The sequence below is a fragment of the Anser cygnoides genome, chromosome 1 (assembly GCF_040182565.1).
Source record: "Anser cygnoides isolate HZ-2024a breed goose chromosome 1, Taihu_goose_T2T_genome, whole genome shotgun sequence".
Taxonomy (NCBI): Eukaryota; Metazoa; Chordata; class Aves; order Anseriformes; family Anatidae; genus Anser; species Anser cygnoides.
Window position 1 is genome coordinate 200053929 of NC_089873.1, and position 23955 is coordinate 200077883.

Here is a 23955-nt window from a genome sequence, read left to right on the forward strand (position 1 = left end):
TTCCTTTAGCTCCCCGGCTAAAATTATGAGATCACTGCCTATGTTTCCTACTTGTCTGGCACTGTCAGAGGGAGAAGGGACTGATTTAATAACTTAATGCTACAGAAATGCTGTTTTCTGCCAAAACAACAATCCAATTCCAAAGTTATCTGAGATTTGATTCACACTGTTTACGAAACTGTGGTTCTGTGACCTTTGGTTATCATTGCAATCATAAATAACTGGCTGTGTCCCTCTGCTCCTTTTTGGTTTCCTTTATGCACCCTCTGTCTCCTCATCCTTAAATTGTACATTCCAAGGACCGGTGACAAGCTTTCTGCAGTAGCCAACTAATGCTGCAGGCCTGTGTCTGAACTGGTAGCTGTTCTCTAATACAAGTGATGAATATGATGAATATTCAAAACAGTAACAGCAAGTCAAACTGAAATGCCTCTCCTGTGCCTCCCCACAAAACAATTGTGTCTTGATTTATCCTAGCACGTGGGCAAAGCAGAGGTCCAGCAATTCTACAGTTACGTCCTCATGTTCTACTCTGCTTACAAACAACATTAAGCACTTTGCCAATGTGATGCTTGGAACCGAAGATGTGATTTAACCACCATCTTTACCAACTATGAATGTGATGTGCTTGAATAGAGCCAAAAAATAATAATAAGAAAAGTATAATATGAAAATGTTACACCCTACTATTGAAGTAGGCACCTTACGTGAAGGCAAAAGGCCATATAATTGCATGATACCATTATATTCACATGGAAGAAATTCATAAGTGTTTAGTATGAGTATAATTATATTTCCAATAATTTTTTTTTAGTAAGCCCAATTACAAAAGAAAAGGGGGGGGGGGGGTAATATGAAAGCCTTTCAAACAATAAAAATTACAGTCAGAACTAGTTTTATAGCCAAGCTACTGGCAAATGTCCATATCTAATAAAAGCAACTCTCCCCACACTCCCCACCAAGAACTAAGAACTTTCTTTTCCCTCCCACAATATCCCCATGTGCTTAAAGTAGCCATGACAATCCTCAGGCATGTCATGTAGCTAAAATATAAGCCCCCAGTTAATGAACTATAGACCCCTACGTCCGAATGGGAAAGTATGCCACATATGCTTAGATAACATCAGAAATAGAAAAGTCATGGGAAAGGAACTTAGAAACTACATTAGTCTAAGAAATCTAAGATAAAAATCTAGCCCTAGACCCCAAAGGAGCACAGGTCTTGGAGCCCTCTCACACGACCAGTTTATTTTGTCATTCCCAGTGTTCGGAGGCAATTCAGCCCCTAACTGCTTACCTACATAGCAGCATTTTTTCAGGCCTGTCTCACCTTGCTGAAAATGCTGGTATTGTGCACCAGCTGCTATTTGGGAGCATGGGGAAAGGAGGCAGAAATTAAGATGTTCCTGATCTATATAATCTCAAAGGAAGTGGATAATCTCAGAGATCCTGTACTGGCCTCAACCTACTGTCCTCTGGTTTTGATAATTCCAAGGTAGAATTTCAAGACAGAAGGTTTCTGTAATGCCTTTTCATTTGCTTTTTCCCGTTGGCTTACCAGAACCCACACCACAAGCTTGGCATCGTGTAGCAGGGCTTGGGTGAGCTCAAAGGCTATTTTTGCAGGGAAGGAACAGGCAGGAACTTTCCTATAGTAAAGCAGATGGGAAACTTTAAATACAGAGGGAGAGGAAAAACCCCACCACTCCCCTGTGCCTCTGCAAAGACTGTACCTATACACTGAGTGAACATGTTTGTTGAAGAAAACAATCAGTTATTAAAATTACAAGGAACTTGTGCTTAAAAAGATAATCTTTTACTGGATACCAGCATTTGTGTCTGTCTTGTCTACAGTTCGTTTTGGGGTACCTTTGATACATAATACATATAATTTTTGTCCATATATCTCCAATTATGTTAGAAGATTCACAGATTTTAAAGTACAAATATGCCCCCTAAATTCAGCATTGCTGCATTACGGACCAGTTCTTGAATGAGGGGTCAGCAAATAAAAGAGAATGCAAAGGGAGAGGAGAAGAATATTGAACAAGGGTAGATGTGCAACTTGCACAGTAATGTGAAAAAAATAAGAATTTCAGAGTTGAATACCTAAAGTGGAAATCCATTTTCTAGTTTAATTCCTTTAACAAAGGAAAGAACTCTCCATAGCAGCTACTTTTTTCATCTAATCCAAATGTATTTTAAAACATATTATATGTACTTCAAAGAATACCAAAGAATACCCTGCTCTTTATTATCTCTCTAATGCATCTCTACACGCATCTCATTTTTCTGTATTGATCTGTCAGGGTACAATTCTGTGAGGTTGTAGCCAGTTGAACTTTTCTTGTGGGCTCAGTTAGCAGCAGGTTAAGAACCAAAACTCAATTGCTCTGCAACTGTCTTGATAGCTGTCTTTTCTGGTGCCAAAGACCTGAATACAAACAATAATAACCTTAGACAAAGGATTCTTTCTTACTTGTCAAATAGTACATCTTAGAGAAGAAGAAACATTAGTCCTGGAATGAGATCGTACTTTATTCTGACTTTGTTATTATGCACATATTTAATAGATTTCTATAGAATAGAAATAGATTTAATAGATTTTAATAGATTTCTAACTGTTAGAGCTATAATAACTAAATTTCTACCTCCTTACAAACAGGATTACTTCATCTTCTTTCCCTCAGTTAAATAAATAAAAAAAATAATAGTACAATAAGAAATGATTTGGAAGGATGTCAGTTTATTTGCATATACTTGGGTATTCTCTGCGTATTGCATGCAGCTGAGGTTAACCAGTCAAGTGTTTGCATCATTTCAGTTTAAATATTTGGTTTGTACTTTTTTTTACTTACATATATGGCAGGAAAACACATAAGAAGGCTTTAAAAAGATGCTAATCAAGCCAGTTAAAAAAATAAGACTGTCTATACTTGAAAGGCTTTGCAGGTATAGAGATTCTGGGATTGTCATCACAGCAAAAAGTTAGTGTAGTTGCAGTTTATACAAGCAGATAAATGCTTTTGCCACTACAGTTTATTGTAAGAATTCCTTTTCTCCACTGTCCCAGGTTAAATACACCAGAGAAGCTAATTACGGTTTTATGGGTGGAATGACATCTACTCCTGGCCATTTTAATAGTACAGCTATTCTGGTCACACATCATGATTCATCACATTCTTCCTGGCAAAAGTTTCTGCTCCAGCTGGAGAACTGTTGCCAAACAGTTATATGTGGTTTGTGACAAAGAGAAAATAAACCACCCAAAAGCTAAAAGTAAATTGTCAACGAAATATCAAAACGAAGGTGAAAAACTCTAAAAGTATCATAAAATGCCACTCCTCACGTTGCACATAAATCCTGACCTTCGTTACGTAATTCATGCGGATGCTTTTAAGTTATGCCTTGAATCGCTCTTGCTCAAAACTCAGCACATCAATGTGGTCACGTTATTGCTGATGCTATCTAAACCTCGACACTGTTCAAACAAAGCCTTTCCAAGGCTGGACAGGAACGCCTCGCACTCATACTGACACCAGATAAACATCAAATCCTATTTACTCCTCCATCTTTTTCTTCAACACAGAAGCGTGTAATTCATATTCTATCTGATGGTGAGAGACCAGAATATTTCTTAAATCTTACGGCAGTGAAAATGAAATAAATTGAGTTATACTGGGATGGAATTGGAGCACAATTCAGGTGATCTTTAAATAAAAGTGATATTGAACATTAACTCTGTTATGCCTCTTACTATTAGACTGTAGATACTTCAGGCACAGAAGGCAAAATATTATAACTTCCACACATAAATGGCAAAGTAGACTACACATTTTATTCATTATTAGGACTTTTAAATAGCAGGAACAACGAGCACTCCCAAAGGCACTGCAGACAACATAAACATGCAAGTCACCTAGTAATTGTGATCCACCCTACAAAACAGACAAAGAAAACTTTTGTATATGGAACATGATTTCAGAATGTCGTGAGACCAGAAGGCTCTCAGGGCTTCAAAAAGAGATTAAATGTTAACTCCATTGGTCTCCTTTGTCTGAAATTCACTCTTTCTATGAAATTCAACCCTGCACAAAGAGCCAGAACCAGGATTAAGAATCTCATAAACCCTATTTAATTCTTTAAAAAGGCTTCTGTGCAGAAGTGAATTGCAGCCTCTGAGAAAAGTTGCATTATTAACAAAAGTATGCCAAAATAATTATAAAAAAAAGCATTTAGAATAAGTTTGAATATTACCTTTATGCTCTAGAAAACTTTTTAAATTTTCAAAAAACTTCTTAATTGAGATGGAAATTCTTTAAGATATGCCTTGAAAATGAATTTTAAAATATTTTCTGCTAATAAACTATAACTATTAAAGTAAATTTCTCTGTTGGTGCTGGCTAGCATGATAGCGAATATGACAAGAATTGTGTCAAAAAGCCAGCAGCTAGCAGAGCTTTTGGGCAGTTTTATCCTTTACGGGGATTTTCCCTGAAATTAGAAAAATGGTCTTCCATTGAAGAGGAACAGGAGGCAGAGGAATGCAAGATAACAAGTCTCCTGTGATATTCTCTTTAGGAACTCTGTAGGAGGTTGAGTTCAGCAGGCAGAAAGCAAGAATGAGAGAAAGAACAAAAGAAAGAAAGATGACCCTGTATTTAGTTTCTGTGCTCCAGGCAGAGCTTTAATTGAGGGGCTCCCTACAAGTCCTAGCAGCTCGTTCAGGTGATAGAACAGTTATAGTCTGTTTAATTCACATCTGTCTCTGTATTTAGTGCACGAGCTAAATGGACTGAGTAGGGCCTTTGGTGAAGGGACAGGGAGTCCCTGCTGATGTAAACCAGTGAGCAGCAAAAATAACAGTCCGTGCTAAGGACCTGAGATGCTAGACCTCCTTGTGCCTGCTGAAAAATTATTTCAAAAGCATGAGAGTTCACTGTCGTCGGTTTTGTTTTGTGGTTTTTTTTTTTTCCCTATTTTTCTTTCTAGCGCTCTTATTTGGGTATGAGCCAGCCTGATGCTCAGTACGCCTGGGAGTCACAGAGGGTTTGCAAACTCTGCTCTGGTGCAGGAAGCAGTCCCTGGGAAATGTGGGCTCTGAGCTTCCCATTGTTTACCTTAGGGAAAGAATACCCCACGGAGGAACAGTCCATTTAATGGGAGGGATGTCCATAGAATCCCAGATATCACTGAAATCTAGAAGAGCTCAGACTTTACAGAAACTGCAGTGTGAATATAGCAATTTTTTTTTATTATTTTTTTTTTTTTATGTGACAGATGAGTTTGCCTATTTTTTTAGGGAACTTTTTAGGAAATTTAGAGTGCAGTAAACTGGACTTTTTCGAGAACTTGTCTCCTGACTGGAGGTCCAGTTCTAAAATCTGAGGACACAACACAACCCCACAGTGCTGACTGCCCTGGAACTGGGACTCCATACTTAACTGAAAAATTATCAGAAAAATCAAGACAAGATCTCTTAGCACTGTGTGTAAGAAAAACTGCTCAACTGTCTTTCAAAAGACAACACTGATAACTGAAACTCTTCATACTATTTAAGTAAAAAATATATATCTCATGCATTTTCTTTAGTTCCATATAAAATATTCATTGCAATTGCCTTATTCCTATGTGCTGTACTACAGTGGTACAATTGTAAGGTTTTCTTCACGCCTTCTATCACTAGATGGCGACGTTGGAAGCAAGAATCGCGATGAAGACCAGGGAGAGCCCAGCACCCCGAAATGCCAGCTTCGCAGCTCGGAGGGAGCATTAAACCCTGTGCAAACTCTGCTCCGCTTATTTATTTGAAAACCCACTTGCTGACTTTCAAGCAATTAAAATAAATGCCAGGCCGGTACTATAGGTCCCTTAATGCAATATAATCCTTGAATTATAACCATTTTAATCCTTGCAATATAAACATTTCAGTGGGAAATCAACCCACCACCTACATAAACACCTGTCCGAACCTCTTTGTGTATGTGAAAGCCATATGAAATCCATAGCAGTGCTATGTAAATAAGATGAGAAAGAACTGTCTTTCATTTCCAGGTATTTCCTCTCTTTGTGTTTTCATTACCACTTATTTTTAAAGAAATACATGGAGGCATTTACAAGGTCTTGTTAAGACAAAGCAGTACAAATAATGTCATCATAGTGCGTTCCAGGACAGCAGTAGTTTGCTACTGCGGACCAAGCAATGAAGAAGCAAATCGAAGATACAAATCTTGTTAGTAAAATTCATCTGTAAAAGTATTAGCATTGAACAGAATCCAGCATTACATTCGGTAGACATTTTAAGCAGACAAACAACAGAAGATCATTACTGTAGATTTTAATAGTTTCTTTTTTTGTGTATACTGATCCAGAAAATGTCTTGTTCTTTGAGCAGTAAAACTAATGCAGCTTGGTTCCTTATGATTTTTTTCTTCTCTCCATCCCCCAGACTGCATGCTGCAATACTCCTGCGTTCCCCCCTGACCAAGACAGCATTCGGGCCACCTCCCCATTTCCTACCCTCCATTTTGGGGGTTCCCTGCAGCACAGGGCCAGCCCCAGCTGACAGCAGTGCCCTTGCTGAGCAGTTGGGTGTGTGCTGCTAAATTGTTATTATGAATAAAAAAGAGCTCTGCACTGAGCTGGCAGCTCTCTCCTCGAGTGCCAGCTCTAGGAGGACATCTGTATGTCACCTACCTGCTGATTTTTCACCTGGACATGGCAGGAACTGAAGGGAATCACAGAGCAGCTGGCATCATACCCAAAATATGATTTACAGTTGTCAAAGTGTTGTTTTCTTCCAGGGCAGCCCACAGAGGACGGCGGGCTGGCAGGGGGTTTCCAAAGCACAGGCACCCTTGGGATTTCAGCTGCGGGTGGGCCCCAGTCTGGTGACCCCAAACCTCCCCATAATTACAGCTGCAACAACCTCTGTTTTCATGTCCCCCAACATTTGGGGGTTGAACATGTGAAAATTACCAGGTTTGCTCACAAGACAGCAGACAGTAGTGCACAGCTGTGAAGAAGCTGCTTTCACAGGGAAGCCTCAGGCCAGGTGTTGGTGACCTGCCAATAACACCAAGCTGTGTGGTGGGGTCAACACGCTGCAGGGAAGGGATGCCATCCAGAGGAACCTGGACAGGCCTGAGAGGTGGGCCTGTGCAAACCTCATGACGTTCAACAAGGCCCAGTGCAAGGTCCTGCAACTGGGCTGGGGCAATCCCAAGCACGAATACAGGCTGGGCAGAGAATGGATTGAGAGCAGCCCTGAGGAGAAGGACCTGGGGGTGTTGGTGGATGAGAAGCTCGACATGAGCCAGCAATGTGCGCTTGCAGCCCAGAAAGCCAACTGTACCCTGTGCTGCACCAAGAGCAGGGCAGTGTGGCCAGCAGGGTGAGGGAGGGGATTGACCCCCTCTGAGAAGGGGAGACCCTCTGAGACCCCACCTGGAGCTCTGAGTTCAGCTCTGGGGCCCCAGCACAAGAAGGACATGGAAGTACTAGAGCAAGTCCTGAGGATGGCCATGAGGATGATCAAGGGGCTGGAGCACCTCTCTTGCCAAGACGGGCTGAGGGAGTTGGGGTTGTTCAGCCTGGAGAAGAGAAGGCTCCAGGGAGACCTTACAGCGGCCTGCCAGTACCTAAAGGGGGCTACAGGAAAGCTGGGGAGGGACTCTTTGTCAGGGGGTTTAGGGATAGGACAAGGGGGAATGGCTTTAAACTAGAAAAGAGAAGATTTAGATTAGATATTCAGAAGAAATTCTTCCCTCAGAGGGTGGTGAGGCCCTGGCACAGGCTGCCCAGAGAAGCTGTGGATGCCCCATCCCTGGAGGTGCTCAAGGCCAGGCTGGATGGGGCTTTGGGCAACCTGGTCTGGTGGGAGGTGTCCCTGCCCATGGCAGGGGGGTGGAATTAAATAATCCTTAAGGTCCCTTCCAACCCAAGCCATGCTGTGATCCTATATGAATCGTTCTACGACCTGCAGCCTCCAGTGGCCACCAGAATCCCCCTTACCCCATGCCTCACAAGCCCACAGAGCCTCAGGAACACAACTGTATCAGGCTGAAAAGCCATCACAACCAAGCCATCGCAGCCCAGCGCTACCCCCGCCTGCCAGGCGATGACCTGAGGGCCGGGAGGACGGCGGAGCCGTGCCCCGAGGCGGGGGCAGGACTCGAACCGGCGACCCCCCGAACTCCAGCACCGCGCGCCAACCTGCGAACCCCGTGCAAAGCACGTGACACCCCCCGCCTCCCCAATGACCTGTCAGCACTTCCGTAAACAGCCCGGGGGCTGAGTGACAGGCCGCGGCAGCCAATCGCGGCGCGCGGAGCGCTGGGTGGGGCGGCAACCTGCCCTCGGCCGCTCGCGCGCGCGCTGGGGCGCGGGAAGCGCTCCCGGTAACTAACGGCGGGGCCGGGCGGCGACAGGGCGCGACACGCCGCGATAGGTGGCGATATGGCGCGACAGAGCGCGACAGGGACCATCGGCCTGCGCCGTGGCGGCGGGGGGAGAGGGATGAGCCCCGTTGGGCCCGGCCCGGCTCCCGTCGGGGCGCCCCAGCCCCACCGGGGGGGCACAGGGCCCGGGGGGACACCGCGACAGGCCTGAGGTGGCCGGGCCCGAGCTCTCTGATCGGTGTGGGAGGGGGTGACGGACTTAAAGGTTTTTCCCATTTATTCAGGCCGGGTGGGGGTATTTCTGCTCGTAAGCGTGTTTTGAGGAAGGCGTGCCCTCCTCAGAAGTCCCGAGTTTGGCGTGGTGATGTTCGCTGCGTGTCTCACTGAAGGGCGCGTTAAATATCGGAGTTTTACGTGGTAAAATATGCCAGCTCTCCCTCCTTCTTTGGGATAACGTATTAGGTGCGTTGTCTTACCGGTGCGTGTTGTGGTGTGTTGACACAGCTTCCCAATGGAGGTAGGAGCAGGTGTGAGAAGGTACGAAACCAGAAATAAGACGGCAGGAGCGGAACTGTCGGCCAAATCCCGCGTGGACTGGAGACGCACTAAAAGGGAGCTCATACTGTTTGACAGCGATGACGAATCCTCGTTTGCCTCAGAGGAGGAAGAGTCCGCTGAATCCACCATGTCAGAAGACGGAGTGGGTGAAAAAGATGAAACTGTTCTGAAGAATGGCTTTGCGGATCAGGAGGAGAAAATCCACAGTGGGGAAATAACAGATGATGAATGCGTTGTGCCTGGGAAGCGTAAGAGGTTGAACAGCTCGGTACTGCACGACAGTGATGAAAGCGAGGACAGTGATATCCTTGTTAGGAAAGTTTTTGCCAAACGCCATTGTATAATTAATGAAGATGAGAGTTCCCAAGAACAGCAGCCTGATAAAACGTGCCCTGCAGAAGACGTTTCTACTAATAGGAAACAGAAAGTATTGGCAAAATTGAAAGGTCTTGCAAGACAAAGAGCATCTCGGACATCCTGTAGGAGTGAAAATTGTGAGGTCTGAATTTTATCTTTGAGCTTCAGTTCCACCACTAAATATAGAGGAAGATGGCAATTAATAGATATTAATCAGTAGGATTTGTAAAAATTTGTTTTGGTTTTTATTCATGACAAATCAGTAATCCTATCACATTTCAACAGTTGTCACGTGAACTAAATAACAATATTGACTGCTGAAGACCTTTAGTTCTAATTTAATTTTCATCGCTGAGGATTTAAGAATTTCCCTTCATTTGCTCTTTCAGGCTTTCTGATGACTAAGCAGCTTAGAATGCACATATCTATATTCTCTATGTTGTCAGAAAGGGAAAAAATATCTTTAATATTCCTTTTTCCTTAGGCTATCAGATTACTCTTATCAAGAAACAAAGTGCCTGTTGAAGCACCTTAGAAATCTCATGTTACCTTAATTCCTATTCAGTCTGTTTGACTGAAGAGAGGTACATGGAGATCGCTGATTTAAAGCAGAAAGTAATCGTCATGTAGTACAGAACGATGGATTTTTTGAGATATATTATTTCTTGTTAACAATTGTGGTCATTAGAAGGTCCAGTAGATGTAGTATTTTGATAGTGCAGACACTGAAAATTCTTGATTTGCTTTTGAAATATATTTTTTAATTTAATTAGGATACCAATAGTGAAACAGAAATAGAAGAGGAACCATTCTGTTACCTCACACCAACAGAAGAAAGTGAAACTGACAGTGATAGCATGAAAGACTTTATAGTTAATGATGAGGAAGAAGAAAGTGGTGATGACGACACAGAGCAAGTAAAGAGTGAAAAAAAGCAACAAAAAGAACTAAATACATCAAATAGCGAATTGCTGGCATACTACATCCCACAGTGTAAGATCAAAATTAGTTACAATTCTATATTTATAACTTGTTTTTAGTGCTGCAATAAATATTTATGGGCCCTAAATACAAAATAAGACTGTGTAACGGGATATGATAGTTCAAAAGCAGAAATTCCTGAACGGCTTTCATTTGTGAAAGTGCTCGTGGTTTCCACAGTAAACTTTTACAGTCCTTCTGTATGTTATTAAAGGGAGGGTATAATTTGGAGAGAAGGACAAGGAGCTCCATTGCCCAGATTTATTTTTTTTTGTCAGTCTGCTGTAGAATGAGGCCACCTATGATGGAATCATTCCTTTTGAGACAGCTGTCATCCTCCATCTTGCGATGTACCCCAAGAGCAAGTACATTAATTCTGGATCAATTCTGTTTTGGAGAATGACATAAGAGTCTTGCTGTGAGTTAGGCTTTTATATTGTGGGTTGTTTTTTGTTTGTTTTGTTTTTAATGTATTTTTATTTATAGCAGTGAGACTTGGAAGCACTGATCTGTAGGGGTTTCTGAATTCATACATCAGTTTTAGACAAGCTGCACAGAATCAGAACGCTTGTCGTGTTGCTCAGGTTCCTTTTGTGAAAACTGGTATCTGGATGGAGGAGAAACTTGAACCAGAAGTTTATGCTGGTTTTCTTCTTGCATACTTTGTTGTTAGAAGGAGGTGTGTACTGACAGGATAGGCAGTGCTAGTGTAGATGGTTACATGCATTTGTCGTATTTGTTCCCCAGTAAAGACATGAGCAGAATTATGTTTATTTGAAAGAAAGTTAGGAAAATAAAAATCATAAGCCTGACCTTCTGTTGTTTGCATTACTTCCTGCTATTCATAGAACAATTTATTTTCTTTAGTTTGTGTTTATAGCTCCTATACTAGGCTCCTGATGAAAGGACATGTGTGACTTGAGGACACTCTAAAATTCATTAAGATTATTGGGATGAGAAGCACTATTTAAATGCAAGATCTTAAATAAGGGGTTTTGATGTGGGACATTTAACATTATTTTTAAATTCATATTTAAATGACTTTAAAATTCTAAATTTACAATAATGGAAAAAAAATCTTCTTATATGACAGTCACATTTGCTTACACTTTCTTTTTTACTTTCTTTTTTTTTTTTTAAATTCTGCTTATTTTTCTGCTTATTTCTTTCCAGTATCTCGCTGTAGTCCTTATGTACACTTCCAAAGGATAGTAAAGGCTTTTCTGATAAATGCAATTGATGACACTTTCCTGAAGTCGTTGTATGGTAAGTAAATTACATTTAAAATGTAATAGTGCATGCAAAGACAAACAAAAGCATTTATTCTTGGAAAAGATGGTCTCCCGATTAGCGTATAAGTTTGTGAGTTGAAATCCCTGAGATCTGTTTGTAGTTTTTCTGCTTTATAACTTTAGGAAGTTAATCTATCTGAAATGAGTAGAGTAATCTTGGAAAAGTGTGTGGACTTCATTCTTTTAAGCCCATTAGGCATTCTGAGGTGTAAGGAAGCGTTTATTTGTTGCTGATCAGTAGTAATAGTTCCAGCATGAAAGTAAAATTAATTTCAAAATAAGCATCTCAACGGAAAGATCGCAAGGTCAGGTGATTTTTCAAAATGTCGTGTTTCATAGCTTTTTCTGGGAAATTTGATAGATGATAATTTTAGTTATGGCAATTATTCTGTGTCTGAATCTTTAACATTTGATCTTTGAGATAAAACAAATTTCAACCGCAGCCAGGACTTCTTGGCTTGTTTTTACTGAGGAAGTGGCTTTTGGGATTTGGCCTGGTGAACTTTAATGGCAGCTTCTGGTGTCACCAGGAGATCAGGGTGAATGGAGAAACTGAAATACACCACAGGCTTTAGAGTAAAGGTTGTGTATTCTTGCAACTAAAAATGTCTTTCAGCTACCACTGCTGGTTCTTTCAGGTATTGTTCTGTTTTACCAAGTGCAACAAGCTTATGAAGAGTAACAAGTAAATCTTGCCAGATTTATGCTATGTGACATTCCTTCTGTTTCATATTGTATCTGCTGTAGAAAATTATTAACTCCCTGCCAAGGTGCTAGTGGTATATCAGCTATGAAGGTAGGTTAAAGGATGTATTCCGAAGAATATTATATTCTATGAGCATTACAACATTACCTAGCATTACAACACATTTTCAGAACACAGAATGGGTTTTTCTCAGTTCATGGAAGTTAACACAAGTTAACTAGTTTGAACTAAGAGCCGCTAGTTTAGTGGTAGACTTGCTTTTTATTGTGAAAAAAATTTAAAAGTCTAGCACGACCTCTTTAAAGCTTTCAGCATAACTGATTTATTGAAAACATGTAAAGCATATGTGGAAGAACTATAGATAGTAATTATGATAGCTATAATGATAATGACAATTAACTGTTTTTATAGAAAAGGCTAGATAGCCAGCCGTCCTTTGATAACAGCATCGCTAAAAGATTAGGAAAGGTAACTGCACAAATTAGTGTTTTTCTGTACGTGCTGAAGCCTGAGACGGTAAGAATTGGCCTGCACCAGTGAAACTCCTGGTTAATTCCTGGAATCTAGCACATATCTGGGAAATAATTGTGGAATACTCATATTTTACTCATCTTACTGGTTTATTTCTTTTGCTTGAGTAAATATTTGGAAATATTTATGCTGCTTAACTCACGGCATGTGACTGGGCTGCTGAAGGCTAAAGGTCAGTTTCTATGTGTTGCTTAGAAGTGGTGAAGGAGAAGAGAGCTGTCAAAATTTCTGCTGGGAAGCTACTCGGCAGTTTGTTTTCGTGGATTACAACCTTCTCTTGTACATTATGAACTCCTCACATAAGCTGGGCAAAAAGCAAGACTTTTTTTTTTTTCCTTTTCCATTCCTTTAAATGGTATTGAGTGAATAGTTCTACCTTTGGGTTGACAGCTTTCCACTTTAACCTGGCTTGTAGAGTTTATTCGTGTACCTCTTGTGATAATTACCTGTAAAATAATTAAATGTATTAGTTCATCAAAAATGCATGTATCACTTTTCTGGGTAACAGTAGTAAATGTACTCAGTAGTAGTTTATTACAATTATTCATGGTTCTTAGTATGCAGAAGCATAATGTCCTTGAAAATTTTATTTGAGGAAACTTGTACAACATATGATGGTCAGCAAATCAGTAATGACTCTTGCTGAACAGATGGAACAAGGCAAAAGAAGTATGCACAAGATATGTTGCTCTCCCTTCATTATTTGGATGACCGTTTCATTCAGCCTCGTCTTGACAACTTAATCTCCAGAAGTCGCTGGAAAGATCGGTACAAGGTATGTAGCTTCTACTTTAAATGGTTGTCTCCAAATTATATAGTTACTGACAGATTTTTTCAGTAGTATAATTTTGAATAAAGGTACAATACTCACTATATATGTATATATATTTTTAAGAGACTCATTGCTCTTTACCATCTGTAACTAGTTTTGATACTTGCAAATATCAGAAATATTTGTGTTTATAAACACACAACAAACATTCAGATAAACGTTCAGATTTTGTTTCCTGCGACCTGAATGCTTCTCCAGCTAACTTTAGCAGATGCTATTTGGAGTATTTTTTGTCACTTGTTCAATGTTATAACAAAAATTTATCCCCCTACCACAAAAAAACAGTATGTTCATCATGAATATTCTGCTACTTCAAAAATATGAAGCCAAGATACAGTAGCCTAGTCAAAATCATTGTATGGGAAGTACTGGAATACTATGAGAGTTATAGCTGTGGTGACCTTGTAAGCACTGCAATAGTTGAGTATGAGCAGTGGTGAGATACAGTGTATTTATTTGAGGTAGACGCACTGATACAGTTGCCCTGATCACCACCCCAGAAAAAATAAAAACAGAGGGAGAGATGAAAGAAAAATAACTGCCTGGATGCTGGAGTCATTCTTTAGACCTGAAGCTAAATGAAAGAAAACTGGGTAACATGTTAGAAAATGATTGAGAAGGTATATACATTTGCAACTGAATGCTAAAAAAACTTCACGTTTGAATCTCTTTGGTTTCTCTACTGCTAACTTTGTGCTAATAGAAGGTACTCAGCAGTCTGTTCAAGTTTATGGAGATTCTTTAATGCTAACAGAAAAATGTTTTTCAGGAGCGTGTTGATTGTTACCCAAATGTTCGCATCATCTTGAAAAATCCAACAAATAAGTTTTGTCAGGCCTGTGGATTGAATCGGTATTGTAAGTTTAATGTGCTACTATCTGGAAAGCTTTATAATAGCAGAACCTTGGAAGCAGATGACTTCATGTCAGATGACAAACAGGTAACTTCAAACAAGCACCTTATATAATTATTTTTAAGCTTTGTCTAGTGTTACGGAAACTCATACAACAAACAGAAATCCTGTCAGCACCTGTAACGTCTATAATACCAGAGGCAAGAGTTAAGTTGCTGTACTTTGCATCTGAACTCCTGTTCATTTTTAAAATGTGAGGACCATTTTGCAATCTTGAGGAGTATTGACCTGGATCTAGCTAGGAGTTATGAAGGAAGTTCCTATGAAAATGAGGAGAAATAGATGCTTCCCTCCATACCCCTGGCCCTTTCTAACATCTTGGGAAAGAGGTCTTGAAAAATATCTTCCAAAAAAACAACACCTCTTATCAAGAAAATAAATCAGATGTTTTTCTATGACCTTTGATTTTGCCTGCATCTCAGTCATTGGTGTGCTGTTTCCTCCCCACCTTTACTACTTAGTAGTATTAGTACCTGTTACAGCACATGCACTTGCACTGCATGAACTACTACTAAGTCTATCCAATTGTGAGCTGAACATCATGATAAAAAAGATAAAGTGTTCCGGGACATGTGACAGATTTCATTGAAAACTATTGCCTTCAACCCAAAATTAAGATTTGCTTCAATTTTTCTTCTGTTTCAAATCTCTGCAGTCTGAGTCATATCCAGAGCAGGAAGGAAATGCTCTAGGTACATGGTGTCCTCTGCATGCTTGTCTTTTGTGGTGCATGTGGAGGCTGTTTGAAATTGTGTGTCAACCAGGCTGAGAGCACACACGAAGATTCACATGCTAACTGAGGTACTAATACAAGCACTTATCAATTACTTGTAAACTAGTTTTTTTTTGTTTTGGCAGAGGATGTTCAATAGAAGATTGAAAATCCTAAGCATATTATAAAGAAGGGAGAAACAGCTCTAGTGGTAAAGAAACTATACAATTGAGTGTTGCTCTGAACATGTCTGGCATTCCTGGTTTTTACCAAGTACATAAGAAATACTGTGACTTTTTTTTTTAATCTTGAATAGATCCTATCTCCTTGTGCCAGGAGTCTGAGGCTTTAAATCAGGAGTGACATTTGCCTCAGAGTTACATCTGTTCTAAATATCAGAATGCCTTTTCACTGAAATTAGATCACTTGAAAGCCCTTTACCTTTTTGTGTGCCTGTAATGCCCTTAAGACCTTCCCAGCACAAGTCCTGCATTGATTAGCTTTCAGAAACTTTTTAAAAGTAACTGTATGTGTAATGGACAATCATCTCCCTGGAATGACTGCTTTCTACTTTGTTGCCAGTAAGGTTTGTTCTGCCTTGGGTCTCTAGGTTTGCTAATTCTGTGCCTACTGCTTCAGCATTAGGACCGTCCATGTGCATTCTTACTGCTCGTTTGCTGTAGGTCAGAACACTGAGTGAAATAGTGCCACTGTCATTCGAACAGCCCAAGTGCAGCCTAGTCAAGATTTACTGCTTCATTCTTCAGATGTTTTCACATCTGCTGTTTCCCATGTAGCTATTCACCCAGGACAAAGTATCTCGAGATCTCAGTTGAAATGACACTTGAAATTGTTTATCTCCTTTTGGGAAGACTTGTTCCCAACTACTTTGGTACATTCTAGTAGAACCTTTTTTTTTTCTTTCTTGCATTATCAGAACAATTTGTCCAAAGAAGAAAATATTTCCACTTAGGTAATCTTGTATCTTTTTCTCACCCAGCTGCCTTTACTAGGACATTTTGGATTAAATTGTATTTTTTGTATGAAACATGTCTTTCACGTTGTTACACACTGTTGCACTAGGCAGCCATTCTAGATGACTTGAGCAGTCAACTTGTATTGCACAGCTGAGACTTTGGAAGAGCTTGAATCTTAAGAACCTAGGTGTTCCCAGTATTTAGGCACCTTCACATAAAATTTACAGCTAACAGTAATTGTTATGATTATGTCTGCATGTGGCCTTCCTAAGTCGTGTAATTGATGACCTCTTATGATGAACTCAAAGCGTGATTTGTCAAGGATAACATGTTGTTGCATTTTCGTACCAAGCTGTTATCCAGCTCCTGCCTTTCTTCTTACATCTCTTTCTTTCAGGAGATGTATTTCAGGAGAAGCTATATTCCTTTTCTTTGTGCATGTAAAAGAGTTTCTGAATACAGATGAAGTTCTTCACAGCGCTTGCTGAAAGAAGTGTCAGCACAAGATGTATTTACAACATGTTTTGAAAAAGGATATAATAGGATTTCTTACAGAAAAATAAAGTGAAGCCCTCAACGAACTGGAAGCTTACCTTACTGAAGCTCAAGCCTAGATAGTTTGCACCTCTGTAAATATTCTAATTTAGACATGTGAGGGACATCAGTGTGATTATCATTATGTCATCATAATGGGCTCTGCATGTGATGCAGAATCTAGGTAAATCTAGGTAACTGACGGGTTTTTTTGTTGAACAGATTACAGAACCTGCTGAACAGTAGCCATTAATACTGTTTTGATAAATACACGTGTGTATGATAATTAAGAGAGCTTGGCTTTTCCCCGATTTGTTGAAAGAAAATACTAAGTACTTAGGATGCAGGGAAGCAATCTTACTAGCACTGCTACTGCAGACCATAGTACAGTCATTATTCTACATTTAGAGACCCATATGTCAGGAAGATCACTAACTTAAATCAGTTTTGCATGGGAAACATGTGCCTTACCTACACAGAAATAAGTGAACTGCACAAGAATTTAATCTTTACTCAACTTCCAGTTTAACTGTGGAAGTAACAGTAGCAACCCCCTCACTGCTGGCCAAATGTTGTCCCACATTGGCTGTTTTTCACTTTGGAAAACACTTGAAATATCCTACTGAATATTAAACTAACTTGCTGGTTCATTTTTATCCTCTTCAGCTTAACAATAGAAGACGAGGGTTTTCTTTACCCTGCGTAGCCCAGCATCTGGTGAGATGGTTGCTACGTGCATGCTCAGTAGAGCTCAGGGGCTGCAGAACAGACCCGGGAGAGCGAGTGATTGAGCGCTTTCCAGTAATTTTTACTAATGGCTTGCTAATGCAACATTCCTATTCCTATGGTGACCTTTAATTGAGACTGTTAAAGGTACTGTTCTCAAGTTGTCTTTGAAGTTCTCCTGGCAGTGCATTGATCAACTTGTCCTGCCAATTGAAGGAAAAGAAAGAACAGAAAGGGCACACAGAAAGACATAAAACTGGCACTGCAAGAAAAATAATTCACTGAAAGGAGGCAGATCAGCACTGGCAGATCAAATTGACTGGAAATACATATTTGGACTATTTCTAAAGTTTTATATGAAAATACCCAAGAAAAGTGGATGTGTAGAGAACAAAAACAGACCTCCAACCCTCCTCTTCTGCATAAAACTTTCCTTTTCTCTCATCTCCGAAGTATTCTGCTTTGCCAATAGGCCTGAAGAGAAACAGCTGTTCCAGTTTTGCTTAGGCTTGCAGTGATTGTTGTGAGTAGCTGCCAATTCCCATCCCTCCATGGTCAGGGAGAATCGAACAGTTTGGAGTTGTAGGTGTCCCTTACGCTTCTCTGCTCCTGCGTCACCTGCATTATGAACTGTTTTCTGCTCTCAGTCTTGGCGTTGTATTTCCATTTATATCTGTGCTGAGAGGACATGAATTCAGTCACTACGTGTTAGGCTGTTGTCAGGCTGTGCTCCTGCATTCCGTACAAAGTGATTTAACACCACTTTGGCTGATATGGCCAGCTTGAGCAGATAAGTTAAGCATTAGGATAGAGTCACTGAGAACTGTGAGGGGAAAAAATTAGAATGTGTACAGTGCTGAGATTCTTTCCAAAGCTGCATTCTGAAATAACACTGTATTTTTAGACGATCTTCCTTGCTTTAAAAACACAATGCGTAATGACATTATATGATATTTAACTATTTTCCTCTGGCACCTCTCCAGTCTGGGAATTCTTCACACCACACACATAAATAAACTATGAAGCTCTTTGCCACAGGGCACTTTGGAGGCAAAAACTGTAATTGGGTCCCAAAAGGGATTAGACAGGTTCTTGGGGAAGCTCCTTCCACGCTATGGAATGTGATAGCTGAGATGATGCAGAATGTCTTAACTGTTGACTATTACAAGTTGTATGATAATACCATAAACGTTATGGTGTAAGTCCCGTATATTATACTAACTTCCTAAACATTTCCTGGTAGCTGTTGTAACAGGGGAAGAACTGGGCCAGGCAGAGTTTCGATCTGAAGCAGAATGATATCTAATCAAACAGTGTTCCAGATACCACACTTCATTGCTTGGAATGCTTAAAAAGCTATGAAACCCTCAGTGAAACACCACATTGCATTCTTGATTGTCTCAGTGTTCGAAATGGTACTTCTGGAAGTTTGAGTCAGTCAAGGCTTTGCCTTGATTGGTAGGTCTTGCACTTTAGAAGCACCTATAGCACCCAACGTAAGCCTTACATTTTCAGTTCGGGATGTGAGTAGGAAGTGGAGCTGCTTATAGGTACATGAACATACATGATCAGTAGAGAATTGCACTATAGTAATAGCATTTTTTTGTCTCAAGCTGGTTACGTTTTCAGTTCATAGACATCTACGTAGGTCAAATCAAAAGTCCTTTCAAGTGAGTGTGCCTCCGTTGACTTCCGTGACCAGTTTATATCACCTGAGCTGTTGGTTAATAAATATATTTAAGAAATGAAGTGTATTTATGTATTTAATAAATTTAAATTTGCATTTATAAACATGAGGTAAATATGCTTTTCTATCACTCTCATTGTCAGTAGATGCTGCTAGAGCTAGGTTGTACAAGTAGGCCAGATGTTTTGGGAGACTGCTCACAGATGCAAACATTTGGTCATGCATTTAGGAAAGTTTGCTGAAAATGCAGGATGTAAGCATTGATTAAAACTTAACCTTCTAATACTTTAAAAGAGTAGTCAGATTATTACCAATGGCAGCAATGAAGAGCGTCACTGTTGTGGCTCAGAAGAGATCATTTTGCAGTAAATAATGCGGTCTGTTGAAATGTGTGCGTGTAATCTGAAATAGCAATACAATCACAGCTTTTATTATTGACGCAAAGAATTTTGACCTTTAGCCATTTATCTGCTTGTTACTCTCAAAGATGTGACAAAACATCAATCCAAAACAATGTTGCCCTTGAAGGATGTTTGTGGGGTTTTTGTAGTAATGCTCAATCGGTTTCTCCTGTGTGCATCAGGAGCTGAATTTCTTCATGCTTGTATTTATTTTCCTGCTTTGGAGGGTAGAAAACCTGACTCCAAAACCCAGCCAGATGTAGATTTCTTATTTGATAGTCTTTGTCTTCATGGGTTGAAATAGTAATTGGTGCACCAATTACTATTGCGGGATGTCCTGAAAGGTAGGTGAACTTTGACTCCATCTCCCTGTGCACACCCCTGATTTCACATACTCTTAGTCAAAGTTTGGGATTTCTGAAGATTCGTATAAGCAATCTATGTGCATTGTATAAAACCTGGGGTTTCAGAGATTACTTTTTTGAAGTCTGTATGCATTTATTAAGTATATATGTCAGTGCACATACCTATTTGTATTAATATGTATATACTAAAGAAATACTGAATATTATTCAGTCTACAAAACGCTAGAACTGGTGATTCCTGTCCCTAGAAGTATACTACATTTTAAGCAAAAGTCATCAAATAGTTCCTCTTCCTCTGCTTTCACAGTATGATGGGTGTCTAAAATGCTAGTGATTTTGTAACAAAGCTCCCCCAGGAGACAACAAAGATGACAGTAGTTATAAACATGGCTGTGTACAGCTTTTGCAAGAAAACAGTGCTGATAAGCTGCCATTGCTTAGGCTTGCTGACTGCCTGCTTGCTCCAAAGTTGTTCTGCCGTCGTAGTGAAAACTACGTGGTTTTACTCTGATTTTATGCATGTAGTGTCATTTTATTTATTTCATTATTAAAAAAATGTTTCCAGATTGACTGATAAAATTTTATTAGGTAGGCTGAGTTGGCCATTCGTTATATTGTCGAGATGATGACTGTTCTCCCTGAGAAAATGATTTGTTTACTTTGGTCTAGGTTTTGAAGGTTGGTGTAGTGTGTGCAGATCGTACAAGAGTTTACCATAATTTGAAGCACTTCAAATACAAGTTGTATGTGGATTGCAGCTCCATTACCAAGTTGGATGGTGTTGAGGATGAATCAGTTAAAGACACAGTCGAACGGCTTTACAGTCACCTGGAAGACACTGAGTGGATTCAGAAGGTATGACTGAGTTAGATGATGTATCCTTTTTCAAGGAGAGAAAATAAAGCTGAGATAAAATGTTTCATTTAACTGTTAAGTTCTGAATTATTGGTCTTTGATAATAAGAATTTAGCTTAATCATTCATCTGCTTTTGCCGATCGAGTCTCTCAAACGGTATGCCCGCTGCTTTTACGTACGGTTTGTATCAGCTTCTGACATTAAGCTTTCTGGCAGCTGCATGATCTCTGGGCTGTGCTGGGCAGGCTCTTGTTTCATTTGAAAGCAGCAACACAACAAACTCAAGCTGTATGTAACTCATGAAGACTTGAAACACATACATGAGGCACGGCAAGAATACTTTTCGCTTTACGTTCAGTACTTTGACTTTTTCAGAAACACTTTATGAACTATTTTAAGACAACTTGGAGTGCTGTTGCATTTAACAAGCTTTTAGATATCTTTGCTTCTGAATTGTTATTGGCATGCTTGTTAATGTATTGAAGAAAAACACAAAAAGCATTCTTTGTGTAATTCAGTTATTAAACCTTGATCAAATAATACAAGTTCTATTTGATTTGCAGAAATACAATGATCTTGAAAACTGCATGAATGATGCAGACAATTTCCAAGACGAAAAAATGGATTAAGTGGTCATATAGCTCTTTGAAAGACATCCTGTAAAGAACTGAATGACCCGTTTTATCTGCGTGCACTTTATCTCTGCCTGGTCTTCAGTATTCCTTTTAGGCTGTATTATGCTTAAATCCATGTGTCTGTAAACCACTGTGTAAGAATATGCTGTATCTTCTTTTCATCTGTGTAAATAATAACCTGAAGTTTTACCAAATGGGTCTTTCCAGTCTTACCGCACAGGTCACTCTAAGTTTCCTCTTATTCTTAAGTAAACAGATACTGAGATGTTACTTTTGTGAAATAAAACTTCTGCCTACCTATGCTGAGCTGCATCACGGGGAAGGTGGGAGATGCTGAGACCTTTGGAAGTAGGGATATTTGGAAAGATGAGGCTATGTTACACAAGAACATATGACTTGCACCGTACTTTCCTTATAAATTTGCAAGCAAGTCCAATCATTTAGAATGATAGTTATGATGAAAAGGGCCCAAATGCAAAGATTTATTTCCCCTCTGAGGTATCACTATAGACTGTTGCAAGGCAACAGAGGAACTATTCTGCAGTTCTGACTACATTTCCAGCACAATAGTCATTCCTCTCTTTAGAGACTAGGTGATGAGTCACTTTATAGGCGTCATACCGACTGAGTCTGGCTTAGCCATCTAACTGAACACTTGGGCCCACAATGCTGTCTCTGATACACAACTGAGACAACTTACTGAGATTTAAAATGTCAAATTATGTTGTACAAACATAATGGCAACAACTTGCAGTAACTAAACAATTAAGAGAGTGGATTAGTGTGGCCGTGCAAGCTAAGCAAGAATTCTTCCAGCATAATCCGACAACAGAAAGTAGGAGTTACTCAGAGTCATGATGCATGGCCTACCATGCGGCACGGGGAGTAGATTTTTGAAGAGCTGGGAAGGGTTAAGTACTGTATTGTCCCTTCTGTCCCTTTACGTTGTGCTGCATATAAAATTAATTGGACGTAGCCTAAGAGAAGGTGCAGGGCACAGGGTTTTGAATCCAGGTAGGGGCTGTTACATCCTTCTGTATGCACACACTCTTATTAGTCTGTTGTGGCTGAGCAGCTTGGTAAAATGGATGATATTGTTAACTCTCCAGATTTTTTAACAAGTTGCTTTCTCAGAAGTAAAACTAATGAAGCCTAATTTTTCAGGTATTTGTCCATCAGAACTCTTCCTGCTCAATATGCCGCTTTACTGGTAACATGCTGATTGGGTAGGCAACCACTGCCACGTCTATCATGTCATGGTCAGAATCTGTTGGCTTTTTTTCTGTAGGAACTGTAACTTAAATTTGCCCTTTAGTAGCTTTTCTCCAGCATTAATTGTAAGTAATGAAGTACTTTCATATCTTCAGGTGTTGAAATTCAGCAATGGGTTTAGGTGGTGGTAGAATGAGCCGATATTGTCAGTTCTCTGTCATACTATGTAAGTAACAAGATTTACAAACCATGATGAAATATCCCAGTAAAGAGGATGAGACGTACCCTAAAGTAAACTTATACTTGAAGACATTATTTTCATACCTTAACTGTCAGTTAAATATGTAAATATTCTGAGATTTTATATATCATATTTATCTCCCTGGTTACCAGAGCTGAAGAAACTTGTGCTTTCTATTCTCTTTCCTTGTCCATCCTTGTTATTCTGGGACTGTTGGTGGGAACACACCCATCAACTTAAAATTACTGAGGAATCAATCTCAAGCATATCCCTTTTAGGAAAATCAATGCCATTTGAAAACCTGACTTCTTTCTGGTAGCGAAATCTCTGTACACTTTTGTCGGTATCTCTAAAATAATGACATTTGTTCGGTGTAACGTTTTCTCATGAAGGAAAAATGTTTTGAAATTAATGGGGTTTGTACCACTTAATGGTGTGCGCTTTCGCAGCCCTTTCAGAATAGTCTTAAATTCTGCTGCCTTCCGAATTTTCTGAAAGCTCTAGAAAATGATTTTTATGTAAAAAAAAAAAAAATGCTGTTAGAATTAATGGTCAGTTTCTCATTTTGCCACGTTTAAACTGAATGCTACCACAATAAATAAAAAAATAAGTTTGGGAAATTTTGGCTTTTTGAGTAATTATAATATTTCAATAACACCTACATTTAGATTGAAAATAGTCAACATATTCCAGTGATGAATTTTGCACATTCCGGGATTTCTGCATCGTTGGCTCGTTGGTCTAGGGGTATGATTCTCGCTTAGGGTGCGAGAGGTCCCGGGTTCAAATCCCGGACGAGCCCTTCTTTTCCTCCCCAGCGCACAAACCGGGGGGTGGAATATTATTGGATGCGAGGGCGGTCTGGCTGTGCCGTCTGTCACCTCACTGATCACCAGGGCTGCTTCAGCTGATGTGGCAGGCTAGGGGGGTGTCCCCTTCCTCCCTCACTGCTCCGTGCGCGTCCCTCCCAACCTTCCCCGACAGAGACCCTACAGTTCATCAGGCAGGGGTACAGGGTAGCTGCGCTCCCCGCTAGAAAC

The 23955-nt window shown here is 40.0% G+C and overlaps 1 protein-coding gene, 1 long non-coding RNA gene and 1 other non-coding gene across 5 annotated transcripts; 2 read left to right on the top strand and 1 right to left on the bottom strand.

Moving 5' to 3' along the window:
- Nucleotides 1-2248: 2248 nt before the first annotated feature.
- Nucleotides 2249-17257, bottom strand: LOC125180075 (uncharacterized). Its single transcript, XR_007158313.2, has 3 exons — nucleotides 16852-17257; nucleotides 13201-13270; nucleotides 2249-2434 (listed from the first exon to the last, which is right to left on the bottom strand). It is a non-coding gene; the product is annotated as an uncharacterized lncRNA (long non-coding RNA).
- CCDC82 (coiled-coil domain containing 82) lies at nucleotides 8259-23535 on the top strand. 3 transcript variants are annotated; one of them, XR_010828411.1, is made up of 9 exons: nucleotides 8653-8816; nucleotides 8904-9456; nucleotides 10088-10307; nucleotides 11469-11561; nucleotides 13475-13599; nucleotides 14426-14596; nucleotides 15225-15261; nucleotides 20641-20826; nucleotides 21391-23535. XR_010828411.1 is itself a non-coding variant. In XM_048048107.2 (8 exons), the coding sequence occupies exons 2-8, from the start codon at nucleotides 8911-8913 to the stop codon at nucleotides 21454-21456; spliced, it is 1407 nt and encodes a 468-aa protein (XP_047904064.2). In that variant the 5' UTR covers nucleotides 8259-8399; nucleotides 8904-8910; the 3' UTR covers nucleotides 21457-23535. The 3 variants fall into 3 exon arrangements, 2 of the variants coding, with proteins under 2 accessions (XP_047904064.2, XP_013033611.3); XM_048048107.2 differs by lacking the exons at nucleotides 8653-8816; nucleotides 15225-15261 and adding an exon at nucleotides 8259-8399; XM_013178157.3 differs by lacking the exon at nucleotides 15225-15261 and having other exon boundaries at nucleotides 8662-8816.
- Nucleotides 23536-23645: 110 nt separating this feature from the next.
- TRNAP-AGG (transfer RNA proline (anticodon AGG)) lies at nucleotides 23646-23717 on the top strand. The gene has a single exon. It is a non-coding gene; the product is annotated as a tRNA-Pro (tRNA).
- Nucleotides 23718-23955: the final 238 nt, after the last annotated feature.

What these genes read in the sequence shown, in the direction of transcription:
- CCDC82 (XM_013178157.3), top strand. Translation starts at nt 8,764, where the DNA reads ATGTTCGCTGCGTGTCTCACTGAAGGGCGCGTTAAATATCGGAGTTTT. An exon ending in GGCATACTACATCCCACAGT is followed by an intron (nt 10,308 to 11,468) that starts GTAAGATCAAAA and finishes ATTTCTTTCCAG; the next exon opens with TATCTCGCTGTAGTCCTTAT. An exon ending in GCTGGAAAGATCGGTACAAG is followed by an intron (nt 13,600 to 14,425) that starts GTATGTAGCTTC and finishes AATGTTTTTCAG; the next exon opens with GAGCGTGTTGATTGTTACCC.